The sequence below is a fragment of the Gouania willdenowi genome, chromosome 11 (assembly GCF_900634775.1).
Source record: "Gouania willdenowi chromosome 11, fGouWil2.1, whole genome shotgun sequence".
Taxonomy (NCBI): Eukaryota; Metazoa; Chordata; class Actinopteri; order Blenniiformes; family Gobiesocidae; genus Gouania; species Gouania willdenowi.
In genome coordinates this window covers 18,529,910-18,549,797 of record NC_041054.1, presented here as the reverse complement: position 1 = coordinate 18,549,797, position 19,888 = coordinate 18,529,910, and the positions used below count along the sequence as shown (strand labels likewise).

Genomic DNA, 19,888 nt, shown 5'->3' with positions numbered 1-19,888 from the left:
ATAACATTATGCCCACCACCACCACCAGACTAATGTTATGTTGTGCACTCCCAACCCTTTGAAGATATGACACTGCAAGGTGTGCTACGGTATCTGGTCCTAAGTTATCGATGTGTAAGTACAGTATAGTCAAGTAAAGCCCCTATTGGTATGGTGGTTTGTCTGGCACATTAAATACACACATTATGATACTTGAATGGATGAAGATGTGGGTTAAACCCTTTGCGTCATCATTTATTATTATTTACTTGTGTGTGTGTGTGTGTGTGTGTCGTGAAATAAAAGGAAAACGAAAGAAACAATTTCAACAGATGCATTGCAAAAGTTTTATTTTTACTGTTCAAAATAAATACAAATGATAGAATACAATCTCTTCATTAAATTGCATTGACAATTCTGGGTTCAAAAAGGATTCTTCCAATTCATTTTATTGTGAAAATCAACCACATGTCTGATAGAAAAACCGTCATGAGATCAGTTTGTTTGTTTTTCGCTTGCTTGGTTCATAAAAGGATAAAGGTGCTCATTACATTCCTGTGTGTCATCTAATTGCGTATCCCTCCCCGTCTGATTTTTTTTTAAAGTGCTACGTTTGGATGTTTAAACAGTTCCTGTAGTGAATTTTAATTGTAAGCTCTATCCAAATATAATATATAATAATAGAGCAGCAGTACTCAATTAAAAATCTTAAAGGTCCACAAAGAAACGTTTTAATGAGTCAAAGGTCCATTTATGAGAGGTGGGACGATATAGACAGAACTGAAGTTACAATACGATGGACGATAATGGGCTCACAATAATGATAGAATGTTTTGGTAAGGGAGAAAAAAGACAGAAAAATTGTAATTGAACAAAAACAAACAAACAAAAAACAGGTTTTTTTAATTTTACTTCTGGGCGTACTTACATACTCACTGGGACCGTTTCAGCTCAATAGGAATATGTTTTAAAAACAAACAATTGCTTTTTAAAGTGCAAAAAGTTCCATCATCATGAAATTCTTTAAAGAACAAAAATTCTGACAATAGATTTTGTGACATTGTTATATTGTAAATGCCTTTTTCATAAAAAAAACAAAAAAACAAAACAAAACAAAACAAAAAAAAGAACAATGCTACAAAAACAATAATTCATAATATTTTCAAAGAAAATCTCGAAACCAAATAAAACCAAATAATACAAAATCTTTGCCAAAAAAATGAATATTGTTGAATAAAATAAATTTAGTTTAACTAAAAAAAAGAAAATAAATCAACCGCTCCATAGAATATTTTGGTAAAAAAAAAAAAAGATATATATATATATATATATCAAAATGTTATGTTATATCGTTAATTTAACTTACGCCAAAAAATGTGACATTTCGGGCTGAAACATCACTTTTTTCATTGCATCTGTTGGCTTTTTTGATCCAGCACACAGCTTTCAAAAGGAATGTGCGTGTTTTTTTGATTGTGCTACAATGTTATATTGATAACCCTGCGATGGACTGGTTCCCAGTGAGAGCTGGAGATAAGCACCAGCAGACCCCCTCAACCTTGAAAAAAAGAGCAAGCGGGTCACGAAATGGATGGATGGATGGATATTAATAACCTGTTATAATAAACTATTGCTGTTTAATGAGAGACATGCCCTTTTGTCTGTTACTTTACTTTGTTACTTTGAACTTTGGTACACATGGTGTGATGGCCACTGGCAGAGACACTGATCCACAAGCTCATTTGTGAGTCGACTCAACTATTTTTTTCACTCAAGCTGGGCTCCGATTGGTGGAAAAGTATCATTTAACACAAATATTCAAAACCGAAACCACAAATGCAAAATCTTTTAGCTTTTCCCCTTTCACCACAGCAGATCACCTAAGTCTTATCACTGTTTGTATGTCTGACACACTCAACCTTCCCATTTTTTCTGGTTTAGGACCGGTACTTGTTATGACATGGAACAAGCGTAGGACTTAAAGACCAAAAATGGTGGCTCTGAAACCAGTCGCTTAAGTCCATGAGAAAACACAGGCTTAATCCGAAGGGGGCCACCATTTTGTTGGGTCACAGATTCTGTCACAACACCTGTCATGGTGCAAAAACAATGGTCACTGTTTTTTTTTCTTCTCCTGGCTGCTCCACAAGGTATTTTAAAGAAAACAAGCCAACTACCGTAAACCTCCATTATTATATATGATGTTTTGATGGACACAAAACACTCTCTGCTTTACTGTATTCATTTCCTTGTAGCTAAGTTTAATGCTGTTATCAACAATATTTACAACTCCCCCAGTCCAAAACTCATGGAGTCATGGGTTTCTCTTTGACTATGACAAAGAGATTCTTTTTTTTTGAGTGGTATGAGTTTGTTTGTAGTGTCACCTTCAGTTCTTGTAGTGTCCAACATATCCACTGTAACCCAGTGTAACCCAGTGCACTATAATTTCTTTGGCAGTGCCTCCTTAGCCTTGGTGTGACTGAGGTTCTGGTTAGAGATGGTTGGATCCAGTCTGACTGACGACCTGGGTGCTGCCAACATCGTCATTTCATGATTTTCTACAAAGTACCTCCTGTCTGCCTCTGCCTTTCTCCTCAATAATTTCTGGATGCGTTTGCAGATGAGGTAAATCATCTCACAAATGCACATGAAGATGCAAACTGCAGAGGAAACCACCATGAACACGGTAAAGATCTTCTTCTCCGTGGGTCGGGATATGTAGCAGTCCACTGTGTTGGGGCACGGCTCGAGGGAACACTTGGATAAACGTGGCAAATCGTAACCATCGTAGACGTGATGCAGGATGTAGAGGAAGCCAGCGTCGAAGCTTGCCTTGAAGATCAGGCTCACCTAGGAGAGCACAAGAAGAATAATATCAGTGAGTAACTACTACCAAGTTAGATTCTGATAGAAACTAAGAGTAAAAGTTTCTATCCCTACCAGGTAAGTCCACCAGAGACCTCCACGTTTTTTGCCAGGGTTGGCGTAGAGATGTGTGCCCTTGTGCGAGGCCGTATATTGCATATCCTTCTTCTCCCGATACTTGACGTGCCCAACAACCATCAGCGACGGGCAGGTGACGAAGATGAGCTGAAGTGCCCACAGGCGGATGTGGGAAATTGGGAAGATCTCGTCATAGCACACATTGGTGCAACCCGGCTGGGCGGTGTTGCAGACAAAGTCTTTGCTTTCGTCGCCCCACACCCTTTGGGCCGCCACCACGAACACCATCACGCGAAAGACGAAGACCATGGAGAGCCAGACTCGTCCGAATACAGTGGAGTACTTGTTGACTCCACTGAGGAGTGATTCTAATGCAGACCAGTTCATAGCTGGTGGCTAGGTGTTGGGGAGGAGGATGAAGACCAGTCCCAAAACGATCCAGCGGGATTAGAATTTAAACCTAAAAAAGGATTACAAAAGGACATTTTAAACATGATTGTCAAAATAACATGACATATGAACAATAATCTGTTTTCAACCAAAAGATAATAACAGTTACTGTATAGTAAAGATCAGTGGTTCCCAAACAGTGGCACATGTACATCTAGGGGTACAGGAGCACATTGCAGGGGGTACTTGAAATGACAATTAATTTAAAAATAATCTGGAAACCGTCATTATTTATTATTGAAGTAATCACATAAAAGTTGCATTTGTATTTTTCGAAAATAATTTCAACTTTAAGTTACATTCATTGTTTTGAATTTGTAGATAAAGCCTTAGTCAACCAATGTTGGAGACACATTTAGTGGTTTAGGAAAGCCCGCTGTTCTACAAACGAAAAGGCATTTTAAAATTCTGAGGAAAATTATTATTGAAATTATGGAGACGGTACTTATGATATGGAGAAGGGGTACACATGATTATTAGACAAAAATGCAAAGGGGGTACACAGAACGATAAAGATTGGAAACCACTGGTATAGATTACAAAGATGAAAATTCAAACCAAGTGTAAGTATTGAGAAACATGAACAAGTTTGTTCAGAAATTTAAATTGATTTATAATTTTCCTGTATTGTACCAATAATTTGCAAACCCTGAGTATAAATAAAGCTAAATGCATGATTGGGAAAAGCTCTCAAAAACATCCCCTAAGAAAAAGTATAAAGAAATATTTCAGTTGCGTATAAAGCCCTTAAAAAATAAAAATACCATTATATAATATAACCAATGTTCCAATGATCTTTTTTTTTTTTTTTCCCAAAAATGTTCCAATGTTCTAACGTTCTAACTTATGGCGTCATCAGTCCTAGCTTGATGATGATGTCATCAGTCCTACCGCCACAGTGACTGTTGCTTGCGGAACATACGCATGGCTGCTGCTTGGTTCAAGGGTGTGCAATGTCGGATTTGTTTGGACTGCAATGATTAATAAATTATCTCTATAAAAGCAAGTTTCATAAATGCTTTACAAATTCTGTGTGCATCTAAACTGACTGTGGTGGATTGACTAAACGAATCCGGACCGAGTCTGTTCCGGTCTCTGGTCCATCTCCTCCGTGGGTTCCCTCTTACATACACACACACACATCAGCCGCGCGCATGCACATAATCTGTCATAGGTTGTTGAGAAAAAAGAAGGGACCTGGAAGTACCACGAAAAATAAACATTTTGCAACACCAAAGTCGCAACTCTCTCTCTAAACGGCTCTGTGTGTAATGCAAAAAAGGTCTGTGTGTGTGTGCGCGTGTGTGTGTTTGTGGAGCGATGTCATCAATTCTAATTAGAACACTGATGATGTCATCAAAATTTTTGGGAAAATTGATAAATGGGACAAGGAACAGGTGATTAAATTTTGGTGATGTTCTGGTTACCAAAAGAAAATACATAGATTATATATATCCCATTCCTTTTCCTGTCCACACTGTGGAACTTCTGTTAAAAACATTGATGATGTCATCAGTGTTCCAGTTAGAGCATCCAACCTTCAAACACATACTCATTTGGCCATAATTGACACCTCTACTTAAGCTCCCACTATATGAATACATACCTCTGACGTGCACTGTACTAGTAGCATTATTACAACATTAACCTAGCATTATTTAACATTAGCATTGACATTAGCCTAAATGATAATGGTACATAGAATTATCATTTGCATTAGCTAGTATTAGCATTAGCCTAACATTAACATTGGCATTAACCTAGCATTAGCTAGCATTAACATCCACTTAGCATCAGCATTAGCATAGCATTAACATAGCAATAATATTACATTAGCCTAACTTTAGCCTAACATTAGCATTAACTAGCATTAACCAAGCAATAGCATTAACTAGCATTAACCAAGCAATAGCATTAACCTAGCAATAGCCTTAAACTAGCAACAGCTTAGCATTTACCGAGCATTAGCACGAGCCTAGTTTAATAAATTATAATTAAGGTTTTAGTTTCCACAGGTTAATAGTTAATGAGAAAGTATTATATTACAAGCTTTTTTAATTAAAGGCTGAAACCAGAAGCTGCATGTTCAGTGCCTGATAAAATTGGCAAGCACTAAAAGGGTTATTCAATGCAAGAATGTTCTGTGTGTGTGTGTGTGTGTGTGTGTGTGTGTGTGTGTGCGTGTGTGTGTGTGTGTGTGTGGAGCGAATATCTCACCGACGCAGTATCTGTTCGACCTAAAACTTTGTCAATGGCTGGTGTATAGCCCGAGTGCAGTGACGTGCAGTCAGGGTAGGTAAGGTAGGCAATGCCTACCCAAGGGTGAATTGTTATTTTGATTATTTGTTTTAATAATAATATAATTATAAATTATTTATTTTTCCATTTCCGATAGCCTACACCTATAAGCTTGAAAGTGTCAGCATTTTGTGCTTTTCATAGCCAAAATGACTAAACATCGTTATTTTCTGGTACAGCAGAGACGCTGCACAGTCTCACTCCGCTGCAAGGCAGGAGGAGGCCACACCCCCTCCCAAAAGCACATTGCTGCTCTGCCTCTGTTCCCATAGCGTGTTTTTATGTGTTTGCACATGCGCAGTCAGTTCCTCAAGATGAAAACCATTTACGTAAAAAGGCAGCTCTCTACGCTGTCTTTGGACGTAACCGCGCTATGCTAAATGCTATATGTATGTTCACAGTGCATTAGTGAATTGATAGAGCATGGCCGCTGCTGCTACGTTCTCTAGCGAGTGGGCAGGATAACACTACAGGCAGGATGACAGCGCTGGAGACGATAGAGAAACATTCTTTTGAGGTAAAATCTATCTTGTTGGGAGAGTATGGAGGCTGGTATTGAATACTTGTTTATGTTTCTTTAATGGTGTTTTATGATGTTGTTGATTTTGTTAGATGGCTAAATGCTTGTTCATGTGGATCTTGTTGAGTTTTTTCTTTTTTATTATGAATTTTGTATTTTGATAAGCGCATTGAGATGACTGTTGTAAATTGCGCCATACAAATACAGTTGAATTGAATTGAATTGAATTAACACTTGCCAGCAGAAACATATTAAATTGTCATAGGTGTTGACATTGGTGGTCTCGATTTGCAACGCCCTGCCGACCCAACCCTAGTGCTGACGACACGACACTGCCCAAGTGTGTGCATCCATAATTTTCAAGTTTTTTTTGGACAGAGCTGAGACTTTCAACATGCCTGCTGCTTGGTTCAAGGGTGTGCAATGTCGAATTTGTTCTAATGTTCCAAAAAGGGTGGGGTGTGGGGGTGGGCTCTCCAGTGATTGGCTCTGACCCACACGTGGCTACGATGTGCAGTGATTGGCTAATACATTTTTTCTAACTGATGACATCATCACCGTGGAGGTAGGGCTGATGACATCATCACTGTGGAGGTAGGACCAATGTTCCAGTGTCCTAATTTATTAACTGATGATGTCATCAGTCCTACCTCCACAGTGGCTGTTTCTTGCAGAGCGTGTACATGGTTGCTGCTTGGTTCAAGCGTGTGCGACGTGGGATTTGTTTGGACTGCAATGATACTGTTAATAAATTATTTCATAAATGCTTTACAAATTCCGTGTGCATCTAAATTTACTGTGGTGGCTTAATGACACTAAATGAGTCCGGATTGAGTCTGTTCTGGTCTGAGAGGATTTGGATCCACGAGGACAACAAACTGTAGTCGGAATAGATGGGGTTCAACTCCCTGCATCATCCGTGCTAAAAGCCAAATTATATGAAAGCACAATAGTTATCACTCTACACATTTAACAACAAACCTAATGTCCCTGACGTCCCACCTTCAAACTCAATCTTATTTGGCCATTCATGAAAAAATCTACTTAACCTCCAACTTTTCTATAGCAATACATACTTCCTACGGGCACTGCACTGCAAAGTCAACTTAAACTAAAATATAAGACTAATAGTTAAACCCTCGGTTTCCAAAGTCTTTCTCACACAAACGATTTGCTGAAAAGATATTTAGTGTACATTAACAAAACAAAATGCCTTTAAAAACAAAAAGAAACAAAAAAAATCACATGAGCACTTCTTCTACTGGGAGAGTCTAGAAATGCAAACTACTCCCATAGATAAAAAAAAAAAGAAAAAACAACACAATAGGTAAAGGGACAAACATGCAAATAAGAAGACTACGGTACAAATTCACAACATTCAGGGAGAGATCACCAACACGTCACGAGTTGCGATCAGCTGTTGGGATAGCAGACAACCAGGCATTTCCCCATCTGCACTCCCACATATGGGTGTATCAAATCCACACAGTTCCTCTTTTTAAGCCGGACTCCTTACACATCAATGAGTCAGTCATTCTCCCCTTATGCTGAAAGACACAGCACAATGCCAGCCACTATAACAGTCAGCTGTTTGAACAGCCTCAAATATTTGTGTAGCGCTTAAGGCCTACAGCAGTTCCAGGCCTTCAAAGACAAAAAAAAAAAATTAAGGAAAATAATTGCACAGGTGTTGTGTTTTGTTAGGTAGTGGAGGGCATGATGCGAGCACCAGCACTGAAAAGAAACAAAAAGGTTTGTCACTAGAAATATGTCTATGTTTAGTTTGGATGTCATAGTTGTGTCCGACATCTGACAGTTTTTTGTATTCGACTGAAAAAAGGATGCGAGACAGTAATTTTCCAGCCGAGCAAAGATTTACAAGCTAATTCACTTCTAGTCTTATCTCATATGCAGCAAAGCAAATTTTGATTTGGTTTTAGTCATATAGTCTTTTGACTAAAATGCAACTTAGGTTTAGTCAAAATGATGTCATCAGGACTATTTCAGATAGTCTAGTTTTAGTCGACTAAATGACATTGAGGTTTAGATGACTAAATCTGTTACAGATATATATATATATATATATATATATATATATATATATATATATACACGTGTATATTTCCAGTAAGCTTCCAGTAAGCTTAATTTTGTCTTCTTTTAACATACTGTTAAAAAAGAAGACAAAATGCATCTTGCTGGAACTATTAGATGAAAGTCAGGTGAAACTTCAAAGGAACCATCAAAGACGATCAGCAGAACTCCTCTGAGGAAGACTGGCAGTTCACCGTCGAAACTTAAAGTGCAACTTAAAGGTAGGATAGGCGATTTTTGAAAGCTGGCATGATTTTGAATGTAGCCTCCCCGATGGCTCCGCCTTTACGCCCCTACCCTCTGTGCTCCGTCTCACTCACATGCACGCGCACAGCTGCTGCAGAAGGGGAGCTCAGCTCATCGCTTGTATTGTGTAGAAACTTTGTTGTCTCATTCAGCAGTAAGTAAGTAAGTAAGTAAGTAAACAATAAACTTTATCATTATATTTGTTAAAAAACGTGACCAAAAACTCTGTTTTAACTCTGTCAGTGTGAGCTCGTGCATGCCAGGGGTCGAGAACGAGCAGGGAGACAGGGAGACGTGATTGGTTAAAAAAAACGGTTGGTTTTTTCATTGGTCGAAGTTATTACAGGTTTACAGCTGCTACAGATGATGGATTTTCTTTGTTCCTTTTTAGAGCACATTAAATCTTAATTTCTGTCAGGAAATAAAGACCATTTCAACCAAAAATCTCCTACCCTAGCTTTAACATACTGTTACAGATATAGTTTTTAATTTTTTATTTTTAATGATTTAATTCCCGTTCATCAATTTGATATGGGATGATATTAATGTTTGTAAATACACACAGACAGATTTGAGGTGATTAATGCATAACACCACATGATCACATGAGTTCTGATTGGATTTCTACCCATGTGACGAAATTACACTTTAGTTTTTATTAGTTGACGAAAATACAACTATATATTGATATCGTTTTTGTCAAAATGTGGGTTTTTTAATTAGCTATTTAGTGATTGTCACTTAAAAAAAACGTAGGCAACGGAAACTATGGCGAATTTTTTGGGCCATTTTCAGCATTGTGGCGTCATTGTGTGGTTGCGTTTTTCCTCTCTCAAGCTGCATTGATCTGACTTGATTTGATGAAAGCGTAACCCTTAAAACCCTTGAAAATGCTGATGTAACCTACACTATACCCATGTTTCTAAATGGGTAACATGACCAGCAACACTTCTCTTACAGTCTGCATTTGTACTGCACACAACACTCAGACATACCCTTTTTTTTTTGCATACAGTCCCGTGGAGACTCAGCAAATTTACAAACACTGCATCTCTCCACATAGGATGGAATATGCCTGTGCTTTCTTTACCCAGCTGTCCTCTTTATCTCTGACATCCTGTTTGTCTTTGTATTTGTTGTGACAGCGACGACTAAACATGCATTATGTGTCACGTCTGGTAGCACTATTATGACTCACTGGGATGAAAACAAAGCTTTACTGCACAGAGTTAAAGATCTGAAATGAAAAGCTGTGCATATTTGAAGCGTCATGCAAAACACAAGTGGGTATCAGATTAATAACTGCCTGGTTTTGAAGTTGAACTTGATCCTGGCTGGTGTGACACGGTGATGTGTCCTCCACTGGGACTCACCCTACAGGTTCAGCTAGTTGGAAAATATATATGAGTCAATGCACTCGCTAATAAGGTGGGGCTGAAAAAGTGCTACCGGAGCTTTTTTCGTCTCCCTCTGTTTGCCATGATCTGTTAGTTTTCATTGTCGGTCACACATTTTGCTGTTTTAGCTTTATTCAGACTTTTCTGTATTGTATTACATTTTTTAAGATGATATGAATCAGTCAGTACAGTAGAGGAACGCACAAGCAAACTGTAGCATATATAGCTTTACCTGATACTTAGTTATCTCTCCACATAATCTTAATCTTTTGCATTATCTGCTCTTTGCTTTCCATGATATTCTCAGCTGACGAAAAGAAAACATAATGATCGATAACTTCGCCCTTCTTTTGCTATCGTCTGTCCTTGTTTTACCACAAAACATTCAATGAATAATCTACATCTTTTCCTCTTTATCCATTTGTACATAATTACATAATTGTACACAGAATAATGTCTTACCCCAGACAAAAGAAGGCAATAGATGTTTCCTGAGTGTGTCGTGTCCGCTTCTCTTGTGTCAACGCTAACCCGGTGTCGCCTGGTTACCATGCGAGGGCTGGATTTAAGGTGTGAACCTGATGCAGAAGCTGAGGTATTGGAGGATGGGTGGAGCATCTCCGACAGACAATTCCTTTTCGATTAACTGGCAGTTGCAATCTGTGTTTGCTGGGCATGAAAAGACTTGCCTGGAGGTTTGTGAGAAATCACCACACACAGATAGTGTGTGTCAAACAATTTGACACACAGAAGGACCCGAAGATGGGAAATGAATCGATGAGAAGTGGTTGAAAACTGTTGAGATACTTTTAAGGGAAATATCATTTTAAGGCAAAAGAGCTTGAATCTGGATATTTTTGACTGTAAACTCTTCATCTAGCATTTTAATTTTAATGTTTTCATCAGTGTCCCATTCAGATTGCAAACACCTGGGCAGGGCTTGTCACAACTGAAGTATGTGTGAATAAATGCCAAGAACATTAATACTTAAATACTTTATAGGACAAAATAAGATAAATAAATAAATAAGAGCACTCAAAGTGAAGACCTTTGCCAATCGCCAAATCTCCTCTTTGCCAGATATTGTCAGTTATCTGGATCAGTGATCTTGATCATGATACCATGATCATTCACACATTAAAGGCTTGTAAGAAAACAATCCATCCCCATAAATAACAATACAGTAGGTCTAAGTGTATAGGCACCATAATTTTTTCGAAGAAATGTGACAAAATGAAGCGGATGAAACTCGGTGGGTAATTGAGGAATCAGCCCAACATAACTGAGTCAAATTACATACAGACTGGCCAAATATGAAGATTCAAGATTCAAGATTCAAAGTGTTTATTGACATAAGCACAGTACAGAAACATGTTTCCCTACACAATTAAATTTCTGTTTTGCTCACCACACTGGATGCCACAAAAAAAAACCCAAAACAAAACAAAACAAAAAAAAAAACAAATAAAGAGAAAAGTATAGTAACAATAATTATAATAATTTTAAAAAGTAATGAACCGAGATGTGATTTTTTTTTAAACTTCGCCAACGGTGAGAGATCTGCATATTTAGATTTTTTTCTGATCCAGAATCAGTATATTGCTCTGTATCCTCTCCAAAAAATTTATGTAATGGAATCTTCCACTGTGGAAGGTTTAGCTTTAGTTAAAATGCTGTCAAAATCTTTTAGTTACTTTTTACATATTCCTGCTAAGACTAAAACAAAACAAAACAAAACAAAAAAAAAATGCCAGTGAAAGTAATAAATAAACATGTGTAATGCTTCTCTAAGTTTTCAATGTCACTTAATTAAATAGCTATTTAGAATCTTCTGGAACGCAACCCTTAAAGGGAAAGTAAGACCTGCTCATGAGCATTTAGAGGAAAGAGAAACTACAAACCTAGAAAGAAGAAGACAATAGAACAGGTGCATGAGAAATGATGAGACATATAGAGAAAAAGGTGATTAAGCAACAAAGGATTACTGGAAATCAGATGCACGTTGGTATGTAAACGTGTGGTATGTAAACTGTTTCCTATTAGTATATTTCCACTTACTTTCAATCTAAATGTATTCCCTTTTTTCTGTAAAGAGGGATTTTGTGACAAGAATACATTATTGCAATAAACAGCTACACAAAAAAATATATTTTTTTATTTACTACTTTGTATGCACTCATTTCATACTACAGAGGCAAACTTTTTACCTATTTTTATTTTTAAAAAAATATATATTTAGTTAATAAATATTTTATGACTAATTTGGTATTGGTAAATAATTATGCACATTTACAGATATTGTACATGATATGAGTGATAAGACACGTTATAAAGACTATTTTGCACAATAGGTGTGGCTTCAGATTTTTACTTGTCCTTTGGTGTGTCTTGGGCACAAAAAGCTTGGGAACCACTGGTCTAATTGTAAGGGTTGCCTGTTTAGTCAATGGTTGAATCCATGGCCACTGTGTTCTTGGTTAGGGGCTGGAACCCAATTGGTCCTTATTGTCACTTTTTGAAGCAGTTATACTTTAGTGTCTTTCTAGCAAGTTCTAGTGGTATTCTTATTGGTCCTGTATCTATTTGGTATTAGATCAATACCAAATAGATACAAGACCAATGGTATTGGTTAATACTAAATCTTACAGTATAGCCCACCACCAGACACTACCCTGGACTACAACTACACCTGATTGCTAAGATTAGCTCATCATTGGGCTATCTCTAGAGGTACAATTACACAATCATTAGATTCATGTGTGCATGCAGGATAGGGTATCTTAAAGAGTAACTAAACCCCTAAACCATTTTCTTTCTGTTGGGGTATGTAGTAGTGTTGTTGATTGTAAGAGTGACTGCCCTTTATGGGTTGAAACCCAGCTACGACAATCAAATTTAGCTATTGGCTGAGAATGGTGGTTTGTGACATTTTGGTGGTTTCTTACATCATCATCCACCACTGTTGGCCCCACCCCTCCTATAAAACTAGCACCTGTGGACTCTGCAATGTGTGGAGTAGGTTGGATTGAGTGAATTGCAAATAGAGAGGTATAGTGAATATTGAGGTAGTAAGCATTGCATAGCTTGTTCTTTGGATATTTTATAGTATAGACTGGGCATGTATTAACTGCTCCAGGAGCCCCACCAATAATCAAGACCTTTTTTGAAAAGCCAATTATCAAAGTGAGCAGAGAGGGAATCAAAAATGTGTCACCAAGTTCACAGTTCTTGGAGATTTGGTATGGCAGTAGATATGCCTAGGTGGGCCAGATTCCTGAGACTTTTAGATCTGTCCCTGTCTAACACACCTGAATCAAATGAATGGCTTGTTATTATGCTTCTGCAGAGCTTGACACATTGGTTTCAACCAGGTGTGTTGGAGCAGGGACACATCTAAAAGTCTCAGGAATCCGGCCCTTGAGGACTGGAGTTGCCCATTCCTGGCCTAGGAGATTTAAAAAACCACCAGAGGCTGCGTCCGAATAGTTCCTCCTTATGGAATCAAAGGAGTGCCAAAATTAAAAGGAAATGCATGTGGAAATATAAAGAGAATCAATAATAAAAATGTGGAAATATAAAGAGAATCAATAACGAAAAAATATACAAACATTTCCATTTTGCTTTTGCTTTTTTCATTTTGTCATTGCTTTTTCTGTTTTGTCTTTGTCTTTTTCATTTGTGTTTTGACATTGCTTTTACTTCATGACTCAAGCTGTTGGTAAAAGCAATGTCAAATCAATGACCCGCCCACAGCAAGGGCTGTGACAAGTCGATACCTGATCACACGATTCCTAGTAACGGATTACAAGTAACAGCGTTACGCAATCAGTTTACAAAAACCATGTACTGTAACTGTAATCCGTGACAATGTATTAAAAAATGTGTAATCAGATTATGTTATACGTTTTTTTTAAAAAATGGGGACTATTTCGGGGGTGTACATTTTAAAAGCAAGCAGAATATGCATCAGTGCATCAACACACAGTGCACGCACATGCATTGAGACACGGCAGTTCACCACAACAAATGAACACGTAAAACAAGCTGTAACAATATTGTGATGATGCAAACAGTGGGTTCACTGCACTCTTATCTGGAAACGGACCAATGAGTCCGTGAACTCACAGTGCAGCTGAATTTAATACATGTTATCACTGAAGAGTTTTCTAAGCAGAGTTGATTTAGCAGTACGTGTGTTTTATTTTCTGTGTCACGTCAACACTGTAGTACCGTGGGACCCCTACATAGCAATCTGAAGCACGGCACGTATGGTGTTATATTTGTGCCACAACTCTACTGTCAGTGCACGTCTGAACTTTATCACGACTGTAAATGGTCCGCGTTCTAAAGATTATCTCTTGATTGATTCAAATTAAACCAGCGCGCAAAAGAAATGTACACAGAGCTGTGTGTGTGTCTAAAGAACATGCTTGTATAATAAATAAAACCAAGAAGCTGATTTTCATTAATAACTTCAATGCACTTTGTGATTAATTAGACAACATATTTATTGTGACTTTCTTCCAACAGCTCAGTCAGTTATAGGCTCTGAGTTCAAAGACTCGTTGGTCCGTTTCCAGATAAGCATGCTGTGAACGCGCTGTTTGCGTCATCACAACATTGTTACAGCTTGTTTTACGTGTTCATTTGTCGTGGTGAACTGTCGTGAACAGCCCTTGCTGTGAGCGGGTCATTGATTTGACATTGCTTTTACCAACAGCTTGAGTCATAAAATAAAAGCAATGTCAAAATGCAAATTGAAAAAAACAAAGAAAGGCTACCAGGTTACGAGGAACAAAAGCGAAACTAAAAGAACATCACATTGAAAATGGTTGCTCACACTCACCTTCTACTCAGAAATGTGAATTATGTTGAATAAAACATAATGTGGCTAAAAATGTCTGTGATTTCTTATTCTTGAACCACAGAATGTTTTATGTCAGTTATAATCTGATATGTCTTACATATAATAATATATGGGTTTTAGGTTATTTATTTAAAGTTGTACAAGGCATATTATTGCATTGGTAACTTACATGATCTCCGTTACTTGTCAGCACTCGGGTGTGCGTTTCCCCTTAAATGTTTTCACCGCAAGGAATTGTGGGTCAGCATTATCTCGTCTCCTTTGGTAAAGGATGCATCAGTGTTTCCTAGGCTAAGGAGGTAAAAAAGGAATCATTGAGTCTCTTTTTCTGAGCTTAAAGAGAACTCGGATGCTTTTTATCATGGCCACTTATTAAACACTTCCGGGAGTGAAGGAACAGTGGATAGTAAAGGAGATAGGAGGGACTATTCGGACGCAGCCTGAGACTCCCTCCTGGTGTCCGGTATGCACAAAACCCAATATGGCAGCTGCAAAAACCTAAAAACGCTATCTCGATCACTATTTGTTCTATATCGATGTGGAATGCCTCATTTTGTGATGATGAAAAATGTGTTTGTGGTCCTCACAATTTGAATTAAAATGTTAAATTGTAGAAATTATAAAACAAGGTTAAAAACAAGGTGAGCGATTATGATGGGCTAAGGCGGCGTCATGTTCCATGGTAGCCAATCAGAGCTAGTCATTTTACTCATGTGCCAGCACATGCGCCACACACACACACACACTACAGATTTGATGAAGCAGCAGAGATGGCGAGCGTGGAGCAGTCTGATGAAAAGTGGGCATTTTTAAGGTGGCGATACAAACACTACTTTAAATTAATTGCGGTCAAAGGCAAGAACGTGTATATGAAGTGTTGATTATATCCAGGAGAGAAGACTTTGTTAACATCCGTTGTAAGCAACTCGAAATGAATGAAGCGCCTCACAACGACACGCATCTAAAAAGTCTGGATTCTTTGACATACAGCCACTTTTCTTCAACAGTAATGCAAATAGTTACTTTCCTTGGTAATGAGTTACTTTTATTATAGAGTAATTCAGTTACTAACTCAGTTACTTTTTGAAACAAGTAGTGAGTAACTATAACTAATTACTTTTTTAAAGTAACGTTCCCAACACTGCTGATTTTTGATTCTGTCTTCCTTTCTAAAACTTTCTAAAGCACCTGCCAAGGTAGCACATTCGTCTGATCATTGTTGTATCTTCGTTCTAAGGCAGGGTGTGGACTTTGCCTCAAGGCTGTAGGATTCAGACGCAACACACCTGAGTCTGTTTCAGGTGTCACATGCAGCTGTCCAGAAGTCCTGCTAACGGGCTTCTCATTGCAATCAGGTGTGTTGGAGTAGGCGGTAGTCGTCTAAAATCTTTTGCTACAACAACATAAAGAAAGTTAACATAGTTCATTGTTGAGTGAATACGTCCTGTTCTTTCCATTGAATAGAAAGATTCGATTTCTCCCAGGGTTTCTTTCGTTTCACTTTCCATATTATATCCTGACGTGTGCACTTGCATTAGGCATGAGTAAACAGTGAGTCAGTAAAGTGGACAAAAGCCTTTGAAAAGCTCAAGGTCACATAAATGCCTGCCAGGGGGTTTTCCAAGAAATACTAGATGAGTGACAAATAGGTAGAAATAATGAAAGCAAACAGTGTAACAGGCAGCAAGACACTCAAATTGAAAACTGTGCGATACAAACGATGGGAAAATTAGACGTTTCGATGGAAAGTAGGACACATAAATATAGATAGGCTGATATCATATCGCACAAAGGAGGATAGGTTTTGTAAATATAGTTTTCCTTTACTGTTGCTGACTTTATGGTTCAGATTTCCTTTGTTTAAAATCCTGAATCCCAAGGCGTCCCTATGCAAAACAAGTACTCCGCTTTATAGTGAGGTTTGGCTGAAGGAATATTTGCAAGTAGTTTTAAACAGCACTGTGTGGATTGCAATAGTTATAAAAAAAAAAATCCTTTTTTTTTTTATTAAACCTTAATCATTTTCATGGCAACAAAGTGTAGGAACACCCTTTGCCTCTGGCCAGTAATGTAAATGCAAGAATTTAACAGTCATATTAAGCTATTTTGAGTAGTGCCGTCAACAGATTCAAAATATTGTGCAATTGATTAATTATGCTCTGTGATTAATTCCTCTAATTTATCTCTTTTTTTAATCTCACCTAAAAAATGCTGAGAAATGCCCTCAACTTGAGGTATTTTCATTTAAATTATATTATTGTGGCAGATCAAAAAAATGATGTTTAACAAAGTGGCTTTATAAAGTTATTTATTGTTTTTAACAGACTTGGAAACATTTTCATTCCTCTGTACGTGAGACTATAAAAAGCTGCTGACACCTTTCATTTCAACTATTGATGTGTACTTTTGTCAATCTCCAAATAATAGAAAATAGAAATTAAATAAAACATCAGGGACATATATAGCGCAATAAGTTAGCACATCATTTACACTTTTCTGAGCGATACAATTAATGAACACCGAACTTGTTGCCTTTTCTCTCCTTCAGATAATATATAATAAATAAAACAGACCCATCAATCGCAGGGCTGTAAACTAGCACAGTTTATTCATTTTGGCTGAACCCTGTCATCTTGTCCACTGTGTCCTAACCACTAGGTCTAGAGTACTAGCTGCTACATAGTTAGCTTTGAGGTGGAACTGGGCTTTAGTTTTCCATCCAGCAGGTTTTTTTTTTTACGAAAATTACGTGCTCAAAGGCTGCATCCGAATAGTCCCTCCTATCTCCTTTTTGATCCGGTGCAAAAAAAAAAAAAAGCCATTAGAGTAGATTAGAGATTCTTTATTCTTTATTTACTGACATGAAAGCTCAATAAAAAGACAACAGAAAGGAAACACACAGCAATTAAGATAAAAATGAATATATGGGTTTGACTTTCTGAAATGAGTGACCAAAAATATGAAACTTTTTCATCATATTCCAATGTATTGAGATGTACCTGTATACTAACAAAAAAGGATTTGACATTTGAAAAAAAGATTTGCAAACAAAAAAAAAAAACAAGATTTGAAATAAAAACAAGATTTGAAATAAAAACAAGATTTGAAATAAAAACAAGATTTGAAAACAAAAACAAAAAAGATTTGAAATAAAATAAAAAAAATTGCAAACAAAAATAATGGATTTGTAGGTTAGTGATGATTTGCAAACAAAACTCTCATTACTAATATTTTTTAAAAAAATGGTTTTGTTTACTAATCAAAAAATTGTTCCCATGAAACTAAAAAAATTGATTAGGTTTCCTGAAGTTTTGGTTGTATTTCAACTTCAAGTTTGTGGGCGGGGCCTCCTCCACCCACGTTCGAAGCTGACGCAAACAAAAATTCAGAAAATGCAGCCGAAACTTCCGGAAACGTAAACGAAATGTATAGTTTCATGAGAACTAATTTTAAATTAGTAAACAAAACCAACATTTTTCAAATATTAGTATTGATTGTTTAGTTTGCAAATCTTTTTTTTTTAATTTTTTTTTACTTTATTTCATATCCATCTTTTGTTTGACTGAATAAAAAAGACACAGACTTCTCTCCATAGAGGAGACGCTATACAGGTTGGAGCAGATTGCACAAAGAGGACTCCATAGGTAAATAAAAGCTTGAACATGTGCTTGAACCTGGCATTAAAAGACATGAAAACTGCCAATTTATCTGTTTAACACACACACACACACACACACACACACACACACACACACACACACACACACACACACACACACACACACACACACACACACACACACACACACACACACACACACACACACACACACACACACACACACAGAGGCAGGATTACTAATCTTAGTAACACTCGGGGACCCTGTCAGTCTTCAAGTCTGTTTTTTTTCTTCTTTTTTTATTCTGCACAACAGAGAGACACAGACTGTGTGCAAAATGAAAAACAGTTGGTGCAGCAGTGATGAAATATAAACTGCATGCCGATGCAGAGCGTTCTCCCACAGTCCTGCCGCAGATTTTATTTATTCATTACTTGATCATGAAAACAATTTGCCCCAAGGTATTGACAGGTAGGCAGTGGGAGTGACGGCTGAAACAACACAAAAGAAAACAGAGGGACCAACGACTGGAATGTGAACTCATCCAATGAACGGTGAGAAATATATGACATTTAGAGGAAAAAGGAAGATAACCTGAAAGGTTATCAAAACCACATCTGACAGGAAGCTGATACAGAAGAAGATTTCCCAATTTCTTTGAAGAATAAGTACTTGTCCTAAAAGAGGAAGTTGTACGTTTTCTCTGACAAGTCCTAATTTAGATTTTTCATGTGTCAAAAATGTGTTTTCTCCAATCTGAGAATCTTGTCTGGAAGCCCACGACCACACATATTGTGAATACATCAGTGTCACAAGCAATTTCAAAATTATAGATGTAATCTGCTTGAAAATACACCAAAGTTAGTTTTTGTACAGCCTATTTTTGCTGACTAAAGGAGTGTGATCACAGCTGTTGGATTAATACCATCCCATACCAGGTTGATCAAGGCTAATTCAATGTATAAAAAATCTAAAATCTTAATGTAATTGAGTTGACAAAAACTGGACTATAATTGAAATAGTCCCGATGACTAAATTTTGACTGAAACTAAGCTGCATTTTAGTCAAAAGACTATGACTAAAACTGAATCCTAATGTACTAAATTGTCCAAATTAACAATGAAGCTCACCCAAAAGAGAAATTGAATAATTGACTGCAAACTATTCTGTCTCCATCCCACAAACAACATCTCCATTGATGGAAACACAGTGGACAAAGGAAAACCAGCTATTTCTGTCCCGCTGAGCCTACATTTCCGGGCAACCGTGGCTCAGGTGGCAGAGGGTCGTCTTCTGATCGAGAGGTTGGGGGTTCGATCCCAGTACCTGGCTATGTGTCGAAGTGTCCTTGGGCAAGACACTGAACCCTAAGTGGCTCCCAGTGGTCGACTAGCGCCTTGCATGGCAGTCCTGTCCCACTGGTGTGTGAATGTGAGAGTGATTGGGTGAATGAGCTGATGTGTAAAGCGCT

At 37.5% G+C, this 19,888-nt stretch overlaps 1 protein-coding gene across 1 annotated transcript; it reads right to left on the bottom strand.

Moving 5' to 3' along the window:
* Nucleotides 1–1,647: 1,647 nt before the first annotated feature.
* gjb9b (gap junction protein beta 9b) lies at nt 1,648–10,511 on the bottom strand. Its single transcript, XM_028461039.1, has 3 exons — nt 10,393–10,511; nt 2,923–3,385; nt 1,648–2,832 (listed from the first exon to the last, which is right to left on the bottom strand). The coding sequence occupies exons 2-3, from the start codon at nt 3,310–3,312 to the stop codon at nt 2,422–2,424; spliced, it is 801 nt and encodes a 266-aa protein (XP_028316840.1). The 5' UTR covers nt 3,313–3,385; nt 10,393–10,511; the 3' UTR covers nt 1,648–2,421.
* Between the last annotated feature and the right edge of the window lie 9,377 nt (nt 10,512–19,888).

What these genes read in the sequence shown, in the direction of transcription:
- gjb9b (XM_028461039.1), bottom strand. Translation starts at nt 3,312, where the DNA reads ATGAACTGGTCTGCATTAGAATCACTCCTCAGTGGAGTCAACAAGTAC. An exon ending in GTCTCTGGTGGACTTACCTG is followed by an intron (nt 2,833 to 2,922) that starts GTAGGGATAGAA and finishes GTGCTCTCCTAG; the next exon opens with GTGAGCCTGATCTTCAAGGC.